The sequence below is a fragment of the Canis lupus genome, chromosome X, assembly GCF_003254725.2.
Source record: "Canis lupus dingo isolate Sandy chromosome X, ASM325472v2, whole genome shotgun sequence".
NCBI classification, from domain to species: Eukaryota; Metazoa; Chordata; class Mammalia; order Carnivora; family Canidae; genus Canis; species Canis lupus.
In genome coordinates, this window is record NC_064281.1 from 14294198 (window position 1) to 14312707 (window position 18510).

Consider the following 18510-nt stretch of genomic DNA (forward strand, 5'->3'; position numbering starts at 1 on the left):
ATGCTTTTACATGTTGGAATGATGACAGTTTGGATATATTGGATTACACGATGGTATTGTTAAAATTGACATTACCTGTTTAGTTTTACTGTTCAGTGTACCCATTGGGAAATTTAAATTACGTAGATGGCTCGAATTAGATCTGTCCCTACTGGACAGCAGTATAATGGAGAATTAAAAGAGGCAGAATATCAACCTGTAAAAACAAAAGCTGTCCTTGGGATATTCGGCAATCTGTGTACTGCAGGGGCACCTGGGCGGCTCAGTGGGTTAAGAGTCCGGCTCTTAAACTCAGGTCACGTCTTGATCTCAGGGTCATGAGTTCAGGCCCTGCACTGGGCTCTCACACTGGGTTGGGAGCCTACTAAGGAAGAAAAGGAAAAAAAGAGATTTGAATACTATTGCCTGCTTAAAGATATGGAGGAAATGTTCATTTTCAGGTAATTTAAAATTTTTAGAATAATTTTAGATCTACTTGAGAGGTACTGAGATAGTAGAGAGAGTACCCACACCCATTTTCCCCGCTGTTAGTATCTCAGGTACATTTGCCACAATGAGTCACACTGATATATTATTATGAACCAAAGCCCACGCTGTGTTCAGATTTCCTCAGTTTTTGCCCATTTCTGTTCCAGGATCCCGTCCAGGGTCCCACATCATGTTTAGTCAGCATGCCTTCTTGGGCTCCTCTGGGCTGTGATGGTTTCGTTTCTCAGACTTTGCTTGTTTTTGAGGACCTTGGCAGTTTTGAGGGGTACCCATCAGGTGTTTGGAAGAATGTTCCCCAGTTGGGATTTGGTGATTTTCCTCATGTTGAGACTGGGGTGATGGGTTCTAGGGAGGAAGACCACGGAGGTGATGTGCGGTTCTCACGACATCGTCTCGGCTGGTGACGTTGACCTTGATCACCCGGCTGAGGTCCCGTCCGTCGGGTCTCTCCACTGTAGACTTAGGCTCCCCTCCTTCCGCATTGTCCTCTTTGGAAGGAGATCTCTCCACACGGCCCGCACTTAAGGCGCGGGGAGCAGTGTGCCACCGCCCCCCCCCCCCCCCCCCAGTGAGACTCTACATTAAAAAGAAGGGAACATTTACCAGAGCCAATGGAGACTGACGTTTTATAGATTACCAACACCAACACAGCTTTGAGCTTCTCTATTTTTATTTTTAAATCGCAGTTCCAGGCGTTCCCTGGGTGGCTCAGCGGTTGGGCGGCTGCCTTCAGGGTGTGATCCTGGGATCCTGGATCGAGTCCCGCATCGGGCTCCCCGCGGGGAGCCTGCTTCTCCCTCTGCCTGTGTCTCTGCCTCTCTCTGTGTCTCATGAATAAATAAATCTTAAAACAACAACAACAACAGACTGCGTTACTCTACGATCCTTGCAGCTTCCTCCTTGTTTTCTTCGGCGGATGCAGGGAAACGTTCGCTGAGCCGAACCGTGCTGGCCCCTGCGCAGCGCCGGCCGCGCCCGAGCTAGGATGCACGCTCACGGCAAGACCTGCTGCTCGGCGTGGCCGCCCTTTCGGCCTCCGAGCGCTGGTAGCCGAGGGCGTGGGGCAGGTCCGAGGAGAGCGCTCCTGCTCGGCCTGGTGCCGCGGCCCCGAGTCCTGAGGGGCCAGGACCCTCTCGCGTCGCCGGGAACTGCTCCTCTGCTCTACCGTGCGCCCCCCGCGGCTCTCCTCTCCAGGAACCCTGGGGCGTCTCCGCTCCGTTCCAGGCAGCTCGAGGGGAGCAGATAGTGGCGTACGCCTTAGGGACCCCCCCCCCCCCCGGGCAGCGAGTGCCCCGGGCGCCAGAGCGGGTCCCGAACGCCCACTTACCTCCAGCGTCGCCGGGAGAAGGCAGGGCAGCTCGAGCTGAGCACGTGCTCGCCGCGGGGAGGACAAAGGAGGGCGCGTGGCGAGGTGGAGGAAGGAGCGCCCTCTGCGTCTGCTCGCCCGCGCGGCGCGGGCCGCACATCCTCCGTGCCTGGAGCCCGCCCTCGTCCCCCGGATCAGCCTCAGGGGCCTTCCAAACACCAGCAAGTCCCAGCACCTCCCTGTACAGGCAGCCCCAGGATTTCAACCGTGCTGCGCTGACTCAGCCAGGTGTGCGCGCTCCCTCAGGTAGCTTCAAAACCAGGGCTCTGCCTCCCCACGACGTTGCTCCTACTCCTGACGTTTAGTTCTTAATTTCTAATCAGATTACAGAAGGCCTTGGCTTTTTCATGCTTCCCGAGGGGCCCGCGTTTAAAAGTCCGGGAAGTCCTACTCTGGACCGCAGACTCCCGGACGATTAGAAACCACGCAGAGACGAGAGCGAGCGCCGCGCGCGCCCAGCGGGCTGCACAGGTCAGCTTGCAGAATGCCGCCAGCTGGGGCTGGAAGGATGGACTGAGGCAAAACCAGAGGAAAGATCACTTTTAAAGCCTGGAGAGTTCCCAAGAGCCTAACGTGGCAACGGTATCTCTGGACTAAAATTTTACAAAGCAGACAGTAAAGCTCGAGGGGTTCTCAATCACCCGGGCCCCAGACGGCAAAGTGACATCCCCGTCCCAGCCACTAGAGCATCAGCCCTGGAGCCTCAGCGAGGGCCCTGTCGTCTCCAGTGAACCAGCAGCCATGCTACAGCAGCGGGAGGCATCTCCGGCTTCAGAGACACGGCGTAGGGGAGGGGGCAAGGGGTCACACTGAAGGCGATTCAACCTCAAAAGCCTGAGCCTCTAAGGCTTTTCCACCCTGTAAGCTGGGAGAGCTGAAAGCAGAAAGGCAGTATGGCTCCTGGCCCCCAGGAGTAAAAGGGCAGCCAGGTCCTGCCAGCCAGATGTAGACACCCCCTCCTCCCCCCCACCCCGGGGCAGGGGTGGTGATGGGATCTGTGGGGGCCATTGTCATTTTCTAGCACACTTGCATCATCAGTACCATTGTGAGCCACAAGTTTTGAGCACAAAGCTCACTGATGGAACCCTGTACTGCTCCCCTGGGGTCTAGTTTAAGGCCCTACAAGAGATCAGCCCTTGCTGCTAGGGATCAGCCTAACTGTAGAATGAGGGCAAGTATTTGGACACAAAACCACACACTTAGTAAAGCGTTTCTTTATCAACTCTAATAAATTCGTACATTAATGTCATGCAGTGAAAGCAAAAAAAGTCAAAGTGGAGACTGTGACATTCATTATTGTGGTTTTAAAACTTTATTATATTTTAAAATCTGAAAATTGTAAAACACAGTATTCATACAAACACCTGAGGACTGTTCAACTGGGCACAGCATCTTCACACAAACAATTTGAAAAAAGACCAGGTTTAAATTAGAATTTTGTCTTATAACACAAAAAGAATAACAGATAAAACACCCTTTAAATAGTTGCATTCTTATATAAAGTACATTTGGTTTTCTGAAAATGTACATTCATGCCCCTGGTGTATATTTTATTGGCATTCACAACAAATGGCTAAGACTTTTAGCACAGATTCTCATAGCTTATAAACATTACACCAAAGTTAATACAAAGTAATTACAATAAACATATAGCACCATTTCCCCTTGAAAGTTCTAACTTTAAAAATAAAGCCTAAAATGATGTCAGAATTAATGCATCTTCCAAAATTTAGCAAAATAAATGGCTCAGAGCTAAGCAAATTAACTAGAAACATTGCATAGGACAGAGAGCTTCCCTGTATGAACACCAACCTCCGGATTGTTTCTTATCCCCTGAAGACAAAGCTGAGAGGTAATAGTAATAGCAAATGATGCACATATTTTTTACAGAATAAAAACCTCTAACTCTATAAATAGTTCACCATTACCTCTGTGGCAGTACAAAGTGCCATGTTAAATTCAAAAAGAACAGATTTACTTGTTTGTATACCTACAGGTATAGAATAATATATAAATATGGTATAGTATCCATATGAAGAATAAACACAGACAATAAAATATATATCTTTAAAAAATTTGGGCACAGGTGTCTTCATATAGAGATGTGAGAAATGAATGCCCAGTTAAACATCTACGCTTAGCGAAAATATGTAATGTTTTAAAGTAATAGGTATATTATTGAAAAAAATTTAATCAGACTCCATCCAAACCACCCTTGTAGTATAATATCTCCTGCATAAAACAACCATCCTATTTATCCTATAATTGTTCAAAGTTTATCAAAAATCGATTAAGAACACTTTATGAGGGTTTATAAGCTTGCTCTTTTTCTTTAAATATGAACAAATACAACATACAGAGAGATAATAACAAAAGGAAAATAATTTATATGGCTTTCCCTTTCTGGAAACTGGCAGAACATGACCAGAACATTGCAGTAACAGACAAAAAAATATTTGGGAGAAAGAGATAATATCTACGTTTGCATCTTATATTCTCTTCTAAGGAAAACTTCTCACAGATTTCATTAGAGAATGTGTCAGTCCCTGATACTTTCCCCTTTGGGATTTAGCTGTTTTGGTTCTATATAGAAACATGAACTGAAATCAAAGGTGTTTCTCTGTTTCTAGCATGAAAAATAAATCTGTAAACTATACAATAAAATGATAAATTGTAAACTGTAAAATAATGACATAAAGAACTCCCAATTTGAATATGCTAATACTAACTAACACATTAATTTTTTTTTCTTTTTTTTGTTAAATGGTTTTTAAAGTAGATTAGAGTATAATGTTCTGCAATTCTGGATATAACCTATTTTTAGAGGAACTGTCTACCAAACACAAGCTGCTAGGAGAATAAAAGTATTTTTTTGTTTTTTTTTTTAGAGAATAAAAATATTTTTAAATTAAAAGTTATCAGAATAAGAATTCCATCCAACTTAAATTGAGGTTTAAATTTTTTTCAATTGTATTTTCCTTCTTTAAGTTTTTCAATGTAGTATGATAACTTTAATGCTGGCCCCAGTTTCAGACCCATGTACTTCATCATCACATCACTTTTGAGGAGTAGCAGGGCCTTTCCATCAATTTCCTACAGAGAGAAAGAAATTACAATTAATAATGCATTCATATTTTGTCAAGTTATTTATATAAAAGAACATGTAAAATAGAGAGCAGCTGTACATTCTTGATATATTCTCTGAATATGCATTTATTTCCTGAAAACTATTAAAAATATAATTTATACAGTAAGACATCATTTGATAATTTCTAAATTCACTTCAAATTTTAAGAAAAAGGAAATTTAATCCAGTATCTTTCAAAAATGGCCTAAGCATCAAACTATCTGATTTTAAATACTGTGTGTTGATTAAAATACTACATATCTATGACAACGGGTAGAAAACTATGAATCGTAGAAATCAATTTCAGACGGTCATTAACTTTCTTAAAAAGGCTGGGAATATGAAGATGTCAGCATCAATGCAAACTGTAAATGTGTTATACAATGTTGTCTTTATGTTGAAAACTAATCAATTAGTTGTCTAAAGCTAAGCTAATTAAATGATAAAACTAATTACTGATTTTCTTAGAATACCGAAAAGGACGGAAGATATTTGGTTACTAATTTGTTAGAAAAGACTATAAACATTACTTAATAGACACAAGGCATCCTCCTAAAATTTTTTATTTCCTTAATTAACCAATGTACGTCAGAGAAGCATATTATTTGGTATTCGTGAGCTCCTATTTAAAATAAAACCACATTTAATCTTACACAGTTGCTGGATTCATAGGGCATCATTAACAAGGAGGACACCCTGTCACAGCTTGTGGTTACCACCTCCTACTCACGGTCCTGGGGCCGAGCAGGGAGCAGGTGGGGAGGAGGATCCTTGTGGGAGAAGACATCTGAGAGTGGCCATGCTGAATCATCTTCTTTTGAGAGCTTGAAGACTTGTAGTATTTTAGGTACTTGGGTACCCATTTAAAGCACAGATCCATGGGGCAGCCCGGTGGCTCAGCAGTTTAGTGCCACCTTCAGCCCAGGGTGTGATCCTGGAGTCCCGGGATCAAGTCCCACTGTCAGGCTCCCAGCATGGAGCCTGCTTCTCCCTCTGCCTGTGTCTCTGCCTCTCTCTCTCTGTGTCTTTCATGAATAAATAAATAAAATCTTTTAAAAAATAAAATAAAGCACAGATCCAGCCTCTATCGTTTAAGAATCTAACTTTGGGCCAAGTAACCTTTCTCATATATGGAAAAAAAATCAGTTGATAGGATTCCCCCACCATCCACACTAATCAGCATCCATCCAACTGAAGGGCCTGCACAGAGGTCATTGAAAGGCATTACGGCAGGAAAACCGGATCAAAAGATACATTACATGTTGCCTGAAGAGGTCGGCGAGGGGGCCTGATATCTGAGGATCTTTATGTTTCATAAACTGTATCACTTCATCCACAGACCAGGTTGAAGGGTCCTTAGAGAAGCCTTGTTTCAGGACACTGGGGTCGGGTACAGCTATATAACTTGGAGCTTCAATGGGGGGGAAAAAAGACAAATCATACTTGACCTGATCATTATCCTGAAAGAAGAGATGTTAGGTAGGGAGAAATGGTCTCATTCCTGGAACCTTCTATCAAGCACCCCAGCAAGGACCCAGGACTCCAAGCGCAGAATCAAGTCAAAGGCTAGATTAGAATGACCTGAGGATGGCTACCCAAGAGCACCCCATCTGACCTCCCCCAAACAACAAAAGCAGCTTCAGAATTTACCTTAAAGCTTCAAAAATCGTAAAACAGACTGATCAATCTGAGGCCTTGCTGGCCACAGGCAAAGACAGCAAAGGATCTGTTGTGTGGGTTAAATTAGGTTAATGTAAGCTAACCTATTACTCTTTAAGTGTTTCAATGAATTTCAATCTCTCTCCCCATGGTCTTTGTAGATTAGGTTTCTTTTACTACCTAAATATAATGGAAAGTCTCCAGATTTTGTTTTTATAATTGCTTAAATTTATTCACTTTAATCAGTGAGTTTCAATAACCCCATTATCTTTGAGAACCAAATTAGTTTTTACTGAAACTCTCCCATGTATTCAATGTGGCTATTTATAGCATCACTTTACCATTTAAATTCCTGTCTCTTAAGGCTTAAATGCTTATCTGAATTTTGAAGAAAACAGGATTTTCTGCTTGGCTAGGTCAGAAGTAAAGTTAACATTATACTGAATGCCTCTCTCAAGTTTAATTGCATAGTAATAGATATTCTGATTGAATGTTTATAGGTCAAAGAAAGAAATAATTGAGACATAGAATAAATTATGCACTCCTACCCCCAAAAAGTTTTAGCTGTGCTGTTTACCAAGTTGTGCTGTAATTTGTGTCCAGACAAATACTCATTTTACACAACCAGAGCACTTGACTCTTTACTTAGTGTCAGAAGTGAGTTTTGTCATTTGCTAGGAAGATCTGTTTCCTTAAACAAGGACCATCAACACAAATTTGGTCTTTTTTTGGTGTGAATTAACCAAAGATACACCTTTTCTTTCCTATCACCTGGGCTCCAGCCATTTTAGGGGTATTTTGAGTATTTACCCAGATAAAGGGCAAAGAAAAAAAGGTAAACGAACTCACAATGGTAAGTTTTCCTGTGTGTAGCTCAAAAGTGTATTTATTTTCTCTTTCAATATACAACTTGGATGTAAACTAAAAGCTCTTTACTGGGATCCCTGGGTGGCGCAGCGGTTTGGCGCCTGCCCTTGGCCCAGGGCGCAATCCTGGAGACCCGGGATCGAATCCCACATCGGGCTCCCGGTGCATGGAGCCTGCTTCTCCCTCTGCCTGTGTCTCTGCCTCTCTCTCTCTCTCTCTGTGACTATCATAAATAAATAAAAGTTAAAAAAAAAAAAAAGCTCTTTACTAAAATGTATCTTCCCTTTCACAGCCAGAGATAAAAATGCTGATCACATCTACCAGGAAATGCTACTGCACTGTTTCAACCCAAATGAAAATCATGATGGTATAGACCATGCCATGCCTAAGGCATTTTAACATTTTAGACAGAAAAGTCTTCTCCTTTAGTTCAAGAAAGACTTAAGATTAAGAAACTATTGACAAAACTAATCAAGTTAATCATACCTCTAAATAACTTTTTTGTGGGATTTCTGGTTTATGTCATCAGAATCCAGTATGGTTGTAGACAGTTTTATAGATTACTACAGAAAAACTATATGCAAAGATATAATTTATGGTATCAAACTATAATTTTATATTAAAAATAAAACTATAAGATCATCTATTTTTAATTTATTATGGAAAAAATCATTTAATTGCGCCCATATCTTCAAAAAAATCAGCGAAGCTGCAAACATTAGTGTTATTCAAATAATTACATGAAATAAACTAATTATGTGAAAAATAATCAAAGTCCAGTCATGCTTTTCTCCTGAATGGCTTTGGCTTAAATACACTAGAATAACAGTAAATGTTTCTGAAATGAATAAAATGAAAGTGATTTGACTTTATCCACAATGATGTTACTGGATTTCCCTCCTATAATAAAAATGAACAATTTATTTCATCCAAACAATGCGGCAGGGCAGGAAGTTGTGAGAGCAACACCAGCAATCAGGGGTGGACTCAGCTTTAAGTAACAGTTCCAATACCTTAAAGAAAACAATAGTAATGACACCTCCAGACAGTTTCCAAGTGAAATGCTTACCTATTCTCTGGAGATGGAAACAGCCTAGCAGTTAAGCATACAGCCTAGAGTCAGAGTGCCTGGATTCAAGGACTGACCCAGCCACTTTCTAGCTGGGGACCATAGTCAAGTGACTTCTCAGATTTCTCACAGAAAAATGTTTACCAGCACCTACACTCAAGGAATTGCCATAAAGATGTACTGTATAAGGGTATATAAAATGTCATGTGCCTGGCATACATAAGATAGCAATGAAGATGATGCTGATTTCTATTACTGATAAGTAAATTATTAGTAAGTAATGTTATTACTATTAGGTCTTTCTATTTTTTGGAAATACCAAAAGCTAGTCTTCTCAAGCCCAAATACAGGCTACTTTGACATAGTAGTGTTAGGCATACATTTGAAAGTGAGATATTAAGTTTCACGGGTAATCTTTTATAGCCTTTTACTGAGAAGACCTGTCTTTAAAAGCTCTTATTGTGAAAAATACCTAAAAATTCTGGGTACACTACCCCTTGATGAAATAAGCATCTATCGTCAGACTCCTTGCAAGTGTCATGAGACAATGTACCTGAGGTGGGAGATGGGAGGATGACACTAAGCATATCAGAGCATGTATGCAGTGCAGTTGCCCATAGGTAATAACCATGAAGAAAAGCAATCAAGTTGAAAAGTTCCTACTGCCTTTAATACTCACCTTGCCTAGATGCCTACCAGGAGAAAAAGCACAAAACATTGATTCCTACCCTTAGCCCACCTCGTCCCATCCCCTAAATCCTTAAAAGGATAGAGGGGAGCTATTTTTGCACATGGAAAACTATTCTGGCTCTTTCCAAATGGCAACAGGTGGTTGCCCCATTTACACATATCATGTACTCCTGCTGGGCCTGAGAGAGTAACTGAGGGTATGGAGACTGGGGAAGTGGCTATAGCAACAGAATACCAGAGCCCAGACCTGGAAGCTAGATACAGGCCGGAGTCAGGAAAGGTCTCAAAAGTGACAAAGAAGAGAGTACATCAAAAAGGAGAGGAAGTGCATCTTTCTAGGCTTCAGAGTCATAGGAGGTTTGTGAGTCCAGACAGTATCCAGTGAAATGATAAATTATAATGGAACCACTAATAAGAACCACCAATCTAAGAAGCCTCTATGAGAGACATGGTTGGTGATCCAGATCCCCAGAGACAGTTAGTTCTATGCTGCCATGGGGACTAGAGCATCTGTAGTGGCTTGACCCTGACAGTAACATAAAGGAGAGGACTCAGACTCCTCAATTCTGGCACTTTCTCCAATGTGATACACTCTCAGGGGATGTTGTTGACATGGAAACCTTCAGGAGAAAGAAACACATTAGTTGAGAATCACTATTTTTAAATATACCTTCGCTTTTCTTCTGCATTTGGAATTTAACTTCATGGTGACTGCTCTTGGTAGATTTGGTCCCCACTAGTGGTGAACTTGAGGTGCCTGGCACACTTTGAGAAAAATTCCTAGTGATGGTAGTAGAGGTACTTATGGGATTTCTGCTGCTGGGGCTTAAAGAACTTCCTGGATTTAGTGGTGAGTTCTTGGAATCTTCAGGAAGCTTTTCCTCTTTGGGCATGCCATTTCCCTCTATAGACAGTAGTTCTTCTATAAGAAAAAAAAGACAAAGGCAATTATCTTAAGTAGACTTAGCTTAAATACTATTAAAAGATCAAAATATCTCCTAACCTCCAGAAATTCACTTAAGCCATGCTACACTGAACCACAAACTTCTAACATAAAGAACATGACCATCCTCCTTGGAATTTATAGTAATGACACTGTCTTAAAATCCAAATTGATTTCACAATGTTACCTGTATTTCTTATGGCAACTGTCCCTTCACAGTCTTGCTACCAAGGCTATGAACAACACCTCCCTAAAGCATTCATTTTTAGGAATGCAGTTCTTCACAACTATTCTAATATGATCCCACAGTTGGCTTCTAACATTTGTTTCCTACTTAGACACTTAAAACTTACACTGGAGGTACTGGCTTTTCTATTCACTTTTTATCAGCTTTCAGTAATACAAAGCTGAATGAAAAATGTTACTATAATTGTTTTATTTTTATCTAAGGAGAAATGACAATTGTGTACTTCTGAAAAGAATGAAATGCTCAACAAAGTTGCTGAAATAGTAGCCTAAATGCTCATCTGTGCAAATACACACCCCCACCTGAGAGCATATAATTAAGTGGTAGTAGAGTGACTTTTCTTCCCATTCCTGGAACATGGAAATACTATTTACCTGTAGAGGCATGCATCTTTGTTTTGGGAAGCTTAGGTGACACAGGAACAACATAAGGTGGAGGTTCCTGAGAAGGTCGCTTGGGGCTTTTTTCTGTTAGATCTTCTTTCACTATTTAAAAAAAAAAAAAAAAGGTGTCTGTTACAACTAATTAACATTTCTCAAGCATTTTCAGATCAGCATGTAACACTTTTGTTTCTAAATTGTTTGCCTCATCTAACCTTATCAGCAATTTATCAATTACTTGATTGTTCATGAATAATATGTGTTGATTTCATCCCATTAAAAATTTCAGTGATATCATATTCAAGAGCTAAAAACATTATATCCAGGCATCATTTATTCTAGGGTCATCACATATCTCTAAATATCTCAGGAAGCAGTGAGGCAATCAATTATAATATGTCTAAAAAAGCCTGGGAAAATTGTTCCCATGAACAAGAAAAGAATTCAGAGGAAAAGACCGTATACAATGGACATCACATTTTATAGGCAACAGTCCTGGCCTAGAGCTACCCTTATTATAACTCTATTATTAAACCAAATTACCTAAAGGACCACTCTTTAAGGCATCATACTGAAAGTAATGATATCTCACATTATCAATTATACAGTAATTATCAATCAATATCTTGATTTAACCAACTAAAAGGAAGAATTAAATATAATAGAAATCTAAAAAGTCTGATCACAGAACTTGAGTGAGAAGAAAGATTGCAATGAGAAAGTACCAAAGTCAAACTTCCTCTGGTTTGAAATAGCTGGGGCCCAGGTGTGCTTCTTAAGATCATCTGATAAGAAACTTTTAGCCATCTGGTTACTGATTGATTACTAAAGAGTCTAAGAGAGCTTGATTTTATTTTTAATCAGAGAATACAAAAACCAATATGCATAACATATTTCAGTGAATGGCAAACAGTTATACAATTTGGACATTTAAATGCCTATAAGGAAGTAACTGGCTTTTTTCATACTTCAGTGAAATGAAAAATTCAAATACTAGTGTATAGTTTCCTATAAGTATTTGTTTACCTCTGAATCCTAGCAAGACCAGAAAGTCTTTACTTATCTTTTATTTTTTTTAAAAGATTTTATTTATTTATTAATGTGAGACAGAGAGAGAGAGAGAGAGAGTGACAGAGACACAGGCAGAGGAATAACCAGGCTCCATGCAAGGAGCCCGATGTGGGACTCGATCCCGGGTCTCCAGGATCATGCCCTGGGCTGAAGGCGGCGCTAAACCACTGAGCCACCAGAGCTGCCCTACTTATCTTTTTTTTTAAAGCATACAATTCAATGGGTTTTTTAAAAAGATTTTATTTATTCATGAGAGACACAGAGAGAAGCAGGCTCCCTGCAGGGACCCCGATGTGGAACTCAATCCCAGGACTCCAGGATCATGACCTGGGCCAAAGGCAGGTGCTTAACCAACAGAGCCACCCAGGTGCCCCCGTACTTATCTTTTAATATTCTAATACATTCTTATAAAAAGTTTATGAAGCTGGTGTATGGTCTATTATCTGGGGCTGATAAAACAGAAAAGATGACTCTTGACTTCTGCTCCTGGGTATTGTAGTAAGCTCAGGCATGAAACTTTTCCTGCAGAGATAACTATAAAAAGCCAGATATTTTACAAAATACTTTAAAAGTCATCATAGAGAGGCACGTCCAGGATGACTAAGACCTCCAAAGATCCCACTTCTTCATAAAAATAACGAAGAGAATGGCAAAACTAATGTTTTCAAAAACTCTGGACGTTATGTAAAGGCTTACAACAATCCAAAAACCATTTGTTCAAGAAAAAAAGAGCTAAATCTCAGAAAGAACAGCAAATTCTGTGGCATTTTAGCTTCCCTAACATCATCTCCTTCACTCAATTTTATAGCAGCTTTGCAAACCAACAGGTTCACAACTACTGTAGCTGTGAAAACCAGCACATCCTAATTGTCACAGGAAGGAACACAATGGGTTTAGAGCTCACAAACAGCCCTGTCCCCAGAGAACTGTCACTATCTGACTAACCTTGAGAGTCAATGGAAAGCTCTGATTTCAGGGCTTGTTTTACTGTACCTAAATCAGAACCTGCTCTGTGTGAAAAGCCCGATCTCTAAGGCATTGCTCAAACAAGCAAGCAAACAAACAAAAAAAACCTACAGTAGCAATTGTTTAATGCTATAGCTGCTGCCTGAGGCAATTGGGGCTGAGAATAAATTGACCAAAAAACTTTATTTTTAAAAAATATTTTGTTTATTTATTCATGAGAGAGACATAGAGAGGCAGAGACATAGGCAGAGGGAGAAGCAGGCACCCTCATATGGGACTCAATCCCAGGACCCTGGGACCACAACCTGAGCCAAAGGAAGACGCTCAACCACTCAGCCACCTAAGTGCCCCTGACCAAAACGCTTTAAAAAGAAACCTGGAGAATAAAATGTCCATTAGGAGACTTTGAAAATCACAGAGATACTCCTGGGAACCTAGGAGGCCATATGTGTGATGTACAAGGTTGTATGCACACCCAGAAAAGACCTAAGAAGACCTTAATCTTTCATTCCTTGCTGACCTTGAGGCTCTGCACAAAGCAGACTTGTAAAATGCCTCCTGGAATGTTCAAGGTAAATTCCAACACATACATAGAACTCTGTGGCAAAGGATGGGAGACATACCAATTGTAGGCATTTATGGAAATCCCTGTCCAATCATTTGCTGAACTAAGCTAAATGAGCAGACTTCATTGGCCATATATAATAAATGAGCCCAGGAATTCATTAAGTTGGTCCAGGAAAGTTACTATACAAAAGCACCAGCAACAACAAACACTAGAGAGGGGGAGAAAATCTGATTCTCAGAGTTCTTGCCTTATACTCTTTATAAATGTCCAGTTTTCAATTAAAACTACGAGACATATGAGAAACATAAGTATGGCCTAGGGGCAGCCCCAGTGGCTCAGTGGTTTAGCACCCTCTTCAGCTTGGGGTGTGATCCTGGAGACCCAGGATTGAGTCCCATGTCAGGCTCCCTGCATGGAGCCTGCTTCTCCCCCTGCCTGTATCTCTGCCTCTCTTTCTCTGTCATGAATAAATAAATAAAAAATCTTTAAAAAAAAAAGTATGGCATATATAAAGGGGGGAAAAACAGTCAACACAAACTGCCTCTGAGGAAGCCCAGATACTGGAGTTAGTATAATATAAGGATTTTTCTTTTTTAAGATTTTACTTAGTTGAGAGAGAGAGACAAAGATAGTGACAGAGAGCACAAGTGGGGAGGAAAGGGAGAAGAAGGCTTCCTGCTGAGAAGGAAGCCTGACTTGGGGCTTGATCTCAAGACCCTGGGATCATGACCTGAGCCAAAGACAGACACTAACCAACTGAGCCACCCAGGCACCCCAACAAGGACATTAAATTGGTGATTTTATTTACGTTCAAAGAATTTTTTAAAAAAATAATACAATGTCTAACAAAGTAAAGTAAGGGAACAAAGTCTCCCCAAATAGAGACTATCAATAAAATGATAAAAATTGCAAAAAAGAACCAAATAGAAACTTAGGACTTGTTAAGTAATATAAATGAAATGAAAAATTCACCAGTAGGGCTCTAGAGCAGATTTGAACTAGCAGAAGAAAGGATCAACAACAAATTTAAAGAAAGGTCATTTGAGAATATAAAATCCAAGGAACAGAAAGAAAAAAGAATGAGGAAAAACTATCAGACTGCAGAGACCTGTGGGATACCATTAAGGACAGCAAAATACACATAATGGGAGAGTTCCAGAAGGACAGGTAGCAGAAAGAAAGGGACAAAACAATATTTGAAAAAATAATGGCTAAATGTTTCCCAAATTTGATGAAAAACATTAATCCAAATATTCAAAAACCTCAACAATCGCCAATTAGGATAAATTCAAAGATATCCACACCTAGAAAAAACACAGTTGAACTATCAAAAGCAAAAGATGAAGATAATCTTGAAATTAGCAAGAAAAAAGCAAATCATCACCTACAAGGGATCCTCAATAAGATTAACAACTGACTTCTCCTCAGAAACTATAGAAGTTAGCAGAAAGTGGGATGATATATTCAAATTGCTAAAACAAAAAGGCAATCAACTAAGAATTCTATATCCAACAAAACTAAACTTTAAAAAATGATGGAAAATTAAACTCATCACAAACAAAAAGTAAGGGGCACCTGGATGGCTCAGTTGGATAAGTGTCCAATTCTTGGTATGGGCTCTGGTCAGTGGGACTGAGCCCTGCATCAGGGTCTGTCCTGCAGGGAGTCTGCTTGAAATTCTCTCTCCCTTTCCCTCTACCCCTCCCCCTGCTCTCTCTCTCTCTAAAATAAATAAATACATCTTTTCCAAAAAAAGGAAACTTTTTTAAAAAGTAAGAAAAAAGGAAATGACAATCAAGAGTAACTCAGGGGGTGCCTGGGTGGCTCAGCGGGTGAGCATCTGACTTCGGCTCAGGTTGTAATCCTGGGGTCCTGGGATCGAGTCCCACATCAGGCTCCCTGCATGGAGCCTGCTTCTCCCTCTTCCTGTGTCTCTGCCTCTCTCTCTCTCTCTCTCTCTGTGTCTCTCATGAATAAATAAATAAAATCTTTAAAAAAAAAGAGTAACTCAAATTCACGTAGGAAATTAAACAGTACCAGTAAATATATTTGTGTTTAAACAATTACTTATTTATTTGAAAGAGAAAGTGCAAATGTACACTGGAGGGCAAAGGGTAGAGAAGAGCGAGAAAGAAACCCAAGCAGACTTCACACTGAGTGTGGAGCATGAAGCCCGATGAAGGGCTCAATTTCACAACCACAAGATGAGACCTAAGCTGAAACCAGGAGTCAAATGCTTAACCAACTGTGCCACCCAGGCACCCCAAATATATTTGTGTTCATAACTCTTTTCTTCTCCTTCTTCTCTTAAAAAAAAAAAGTAGGGGTGCCTAGCTCAGTCAATACAACATGTGAATCTTGAGCTCAGAGTCATGAGTTGAAGCCCCATGGTGAGCAGAGAGTTTACTTAAAAAAAAAAGGATTAAAAAAATTAAAAGAAAATTATGAAACTGTATTTGCTAATAAAAGAACAAAGAAGGGGTCAGGAAATAGAACTGTAGTGTAGCAAAGCTTTTGCATAATATTAAAATTAAGTTGGTATTAATCCAACTATACTGTTTTAAATAATGATGTTAATTGTAGTCCCCAAGGCAACTGCTAAGAAAGTAACTCCTGGACAGAAAAAAAAAAACTCAAAAAATTTAGTCAAAGAAACAAGAAAAAAAACGAAGATAGTATACAAGAAAACACCTATTTTTTAAAAAACAAGTTATCAAAGAAAAGACAAAAAGAAATATTAAGACATCAGAAAACAAATAACAAAATGGTAGATGTAAATCCTACTTTTAAAAAATTATTTATTTGACACAGAGAGAGCACAAATAGGCAAAGCATCAGGCAGAGGGAAAGGGAGAAGCAGCCTCTCCATTAGCAGAGAGCCCAATGTGGGGGTTCAACCCAGGACTCTGAAATCATGACCTGGGCTGAAGGCAGAGACTTAATCGACTGAGCCACCTAGGTGCCCCAGACGTAAATCCTACTTTATGAATGAATAAATGAATAAATAAATAAATAAATTCTTCCTTATTAGTAATTTAGTAATTTTATTAAAATATCCATGAGATAAACACTCCAGTAAAAAAAAAAAAAAATCAAACTGGGCGCCTGGGTGGCTCAGTGGTTGAGCATCTGCCTTTGGCTCAGGTTGTGATCCTGGGGTCCTGGGATTGAGCCCCACATCCAGCTCCCCACAGGGAGCCTGCCTCTCCCTTTGCCTATGTCTCTACCTCTCTCTGTGTGTCTCTCATGAATGAATTAAAAAAATCAAATTAGCAGAATGGATAAAAAAAAAAATTCATGTTCCAATTACATACTTAATACAAAATATATACTTTAAATTCAAATACACAAATAAGTTCAAAGGAAAAGGGTGAGAAAAAAATATACCATACAAATAGTACTTAAAACTGGAATGGCTATAGTAACATCAGACAAAACAGACTTCAAGAAAACCCTAAGAAACGCCCACACATACAAAAACCCCAACAAGAACAAATAAATTCAGCAAGATCACAGAATGCAAGATCAATAATACAAAAATCAATTGCATTTCTATACACTTGCAATGAACAATCCAAAAATTAAATTATGAAATTAATTCTGTTTACGATAGTGTTAAGAACAATAAAATGTTCAGGGATGAAATTATCAAAAAAGAAGTGCCAGATGCACTTTCTAAAAACTACAAAATATTGTTGAAATAAATTAAGGAAGACCTAAATACATAGACATGTCCCATGTTCATGAACTAGAAAACTAAATATTATTTTTTTTAAAGATTTTATTTGAGAGAGAAAGAGAACACACAAGCAGAGGAGGAGCAGAGGAAGAGGGACAAGCAGACTCCACACTGAGCCAGATGTGAGGCTCAGTCCCAAAATCCTGAGATCATGATCTGAACGAAAATCAAGAGTTGGAGGCTTAACGAACTGAGCCATCCAGGTACCCTGAAGACTCAATGTTATTAGATGGCAATAATCCTTGAACTGATCTACAGATTAAATACAATCTACTAAAATCCCAGCAGAAATTGACAAACTGATCTTAAAATTCATATGGAAACCCAGAATTGCCAAAATAATCTTGAAAAAGAAGAACAAAGTTGGAAAACTCATACTTCTGAATTTCAAAAGTTACTACAAAAAACTACAGTATGGAGCACCTGGGTGGCTCAGTGGTTGATCATCTGCCTTTGGCTTGGGTCATGGTCCCAGGGTCCTGGGACTGATTCCTGCATCGGGCTCCCCGCAGGAAGCCTGCTTCCTCCTCTGCCTATGTCTCTGCCTCTCTCTGTGTGTGTCTCTCATGAATAAATAGATAAAATCTTTTTAAAAAGCTACCATAATCAAGATACTGTGGTACTGCCATGAGGACTGACATACAGATCAATGAAATACAAAGTCCAGAAGTAAATCCATACATTCACAGCCAAGTGATTTTTGACTTGCCAAGACAAGTCAATAGGGAAAGAATAGTCTTTTCAACAAATGGTGCTGGGACAACTAGATATCCACATGTGAAAGAATGAAATTGGACCCTTACCTTACTGTATATAGAAAAATTAATTCAAAATAGATCAGTAGCCTATATATAACAGCTAAAACTATAAAATTCTTAGGAGTAAACATAGAAGTAAATTTTTGTGAACTTGTACTAAGGAATATTTTCTTAGGTATGACACCAAAAATACAAGAAACAAAAGAAAAAATAGATAAATTGGATTTCACTGAAATTAAAAACTTTTATGCTTCAAAGGACACCTCAAGAAAGTGAAAAGACAACCTACAGAACAGAAGAAAATATACACAAAGGATATTTCTGATATGGAATTTGTATCCAGAATATATAAAGAATTCTTTATGTGTAACAACTATAAATATAATATGTAAAAGGTACAAATATATTATTTCTATGTAATAAAAAGACAAAAAGACAATTAAAAATAGACAAAGGATTTAAATAGACATTTCTCCAAAGAAGATCTACACTTAGCCAATAAGTACACGAAAAGATGCTTAACAACCTCAGCCATTAGGGAAATGCAAATCAAAACACAGGATACTTTTCA

At 39.6% G+C, this 18510-nt stretch overlaps 1 protein-coding gene across 10 annotated transcripts in view; it reads right to left on the reverse strand.

The window, feature by feature from the left end:
- Nucleotides 1-3144: 3144 nt before the first annotated feature.
- Nucleotides 3145-18510, reverse strand: part of SCML2 (Scm polycomb group protein like 2) — a 100038-nt gene continuing 84672 nt past the window's right edge. For 9 of the 10 annotated variants that reach the window (XM_025437872.3, XM_049107581.1, XM_049107580.1 and 6 more), the window contains 4 exons: nt 10832-10942; nt 9938-10189; nt 6242-6393; nt 3145-4948 (listed from right to left, as the gene is read on the reverse strand). In XM_025437872.3, coding sequence (XP_025293657.1) covers nt 4820-4948; nt 6242-6393; nt 9938-10189; nt 10832-10942 — 644 coding nt within the window. In that variant the 3' untranslated portion in view covers nt 3145-4819. The remainder of the gene's footprint in view (nt 4949-6241; nt 6394-9937; nt 10190-10831; nt 10943-18510) is intronic. The other variant, XM_035711367.2, reaches the window with a different exon arrangement.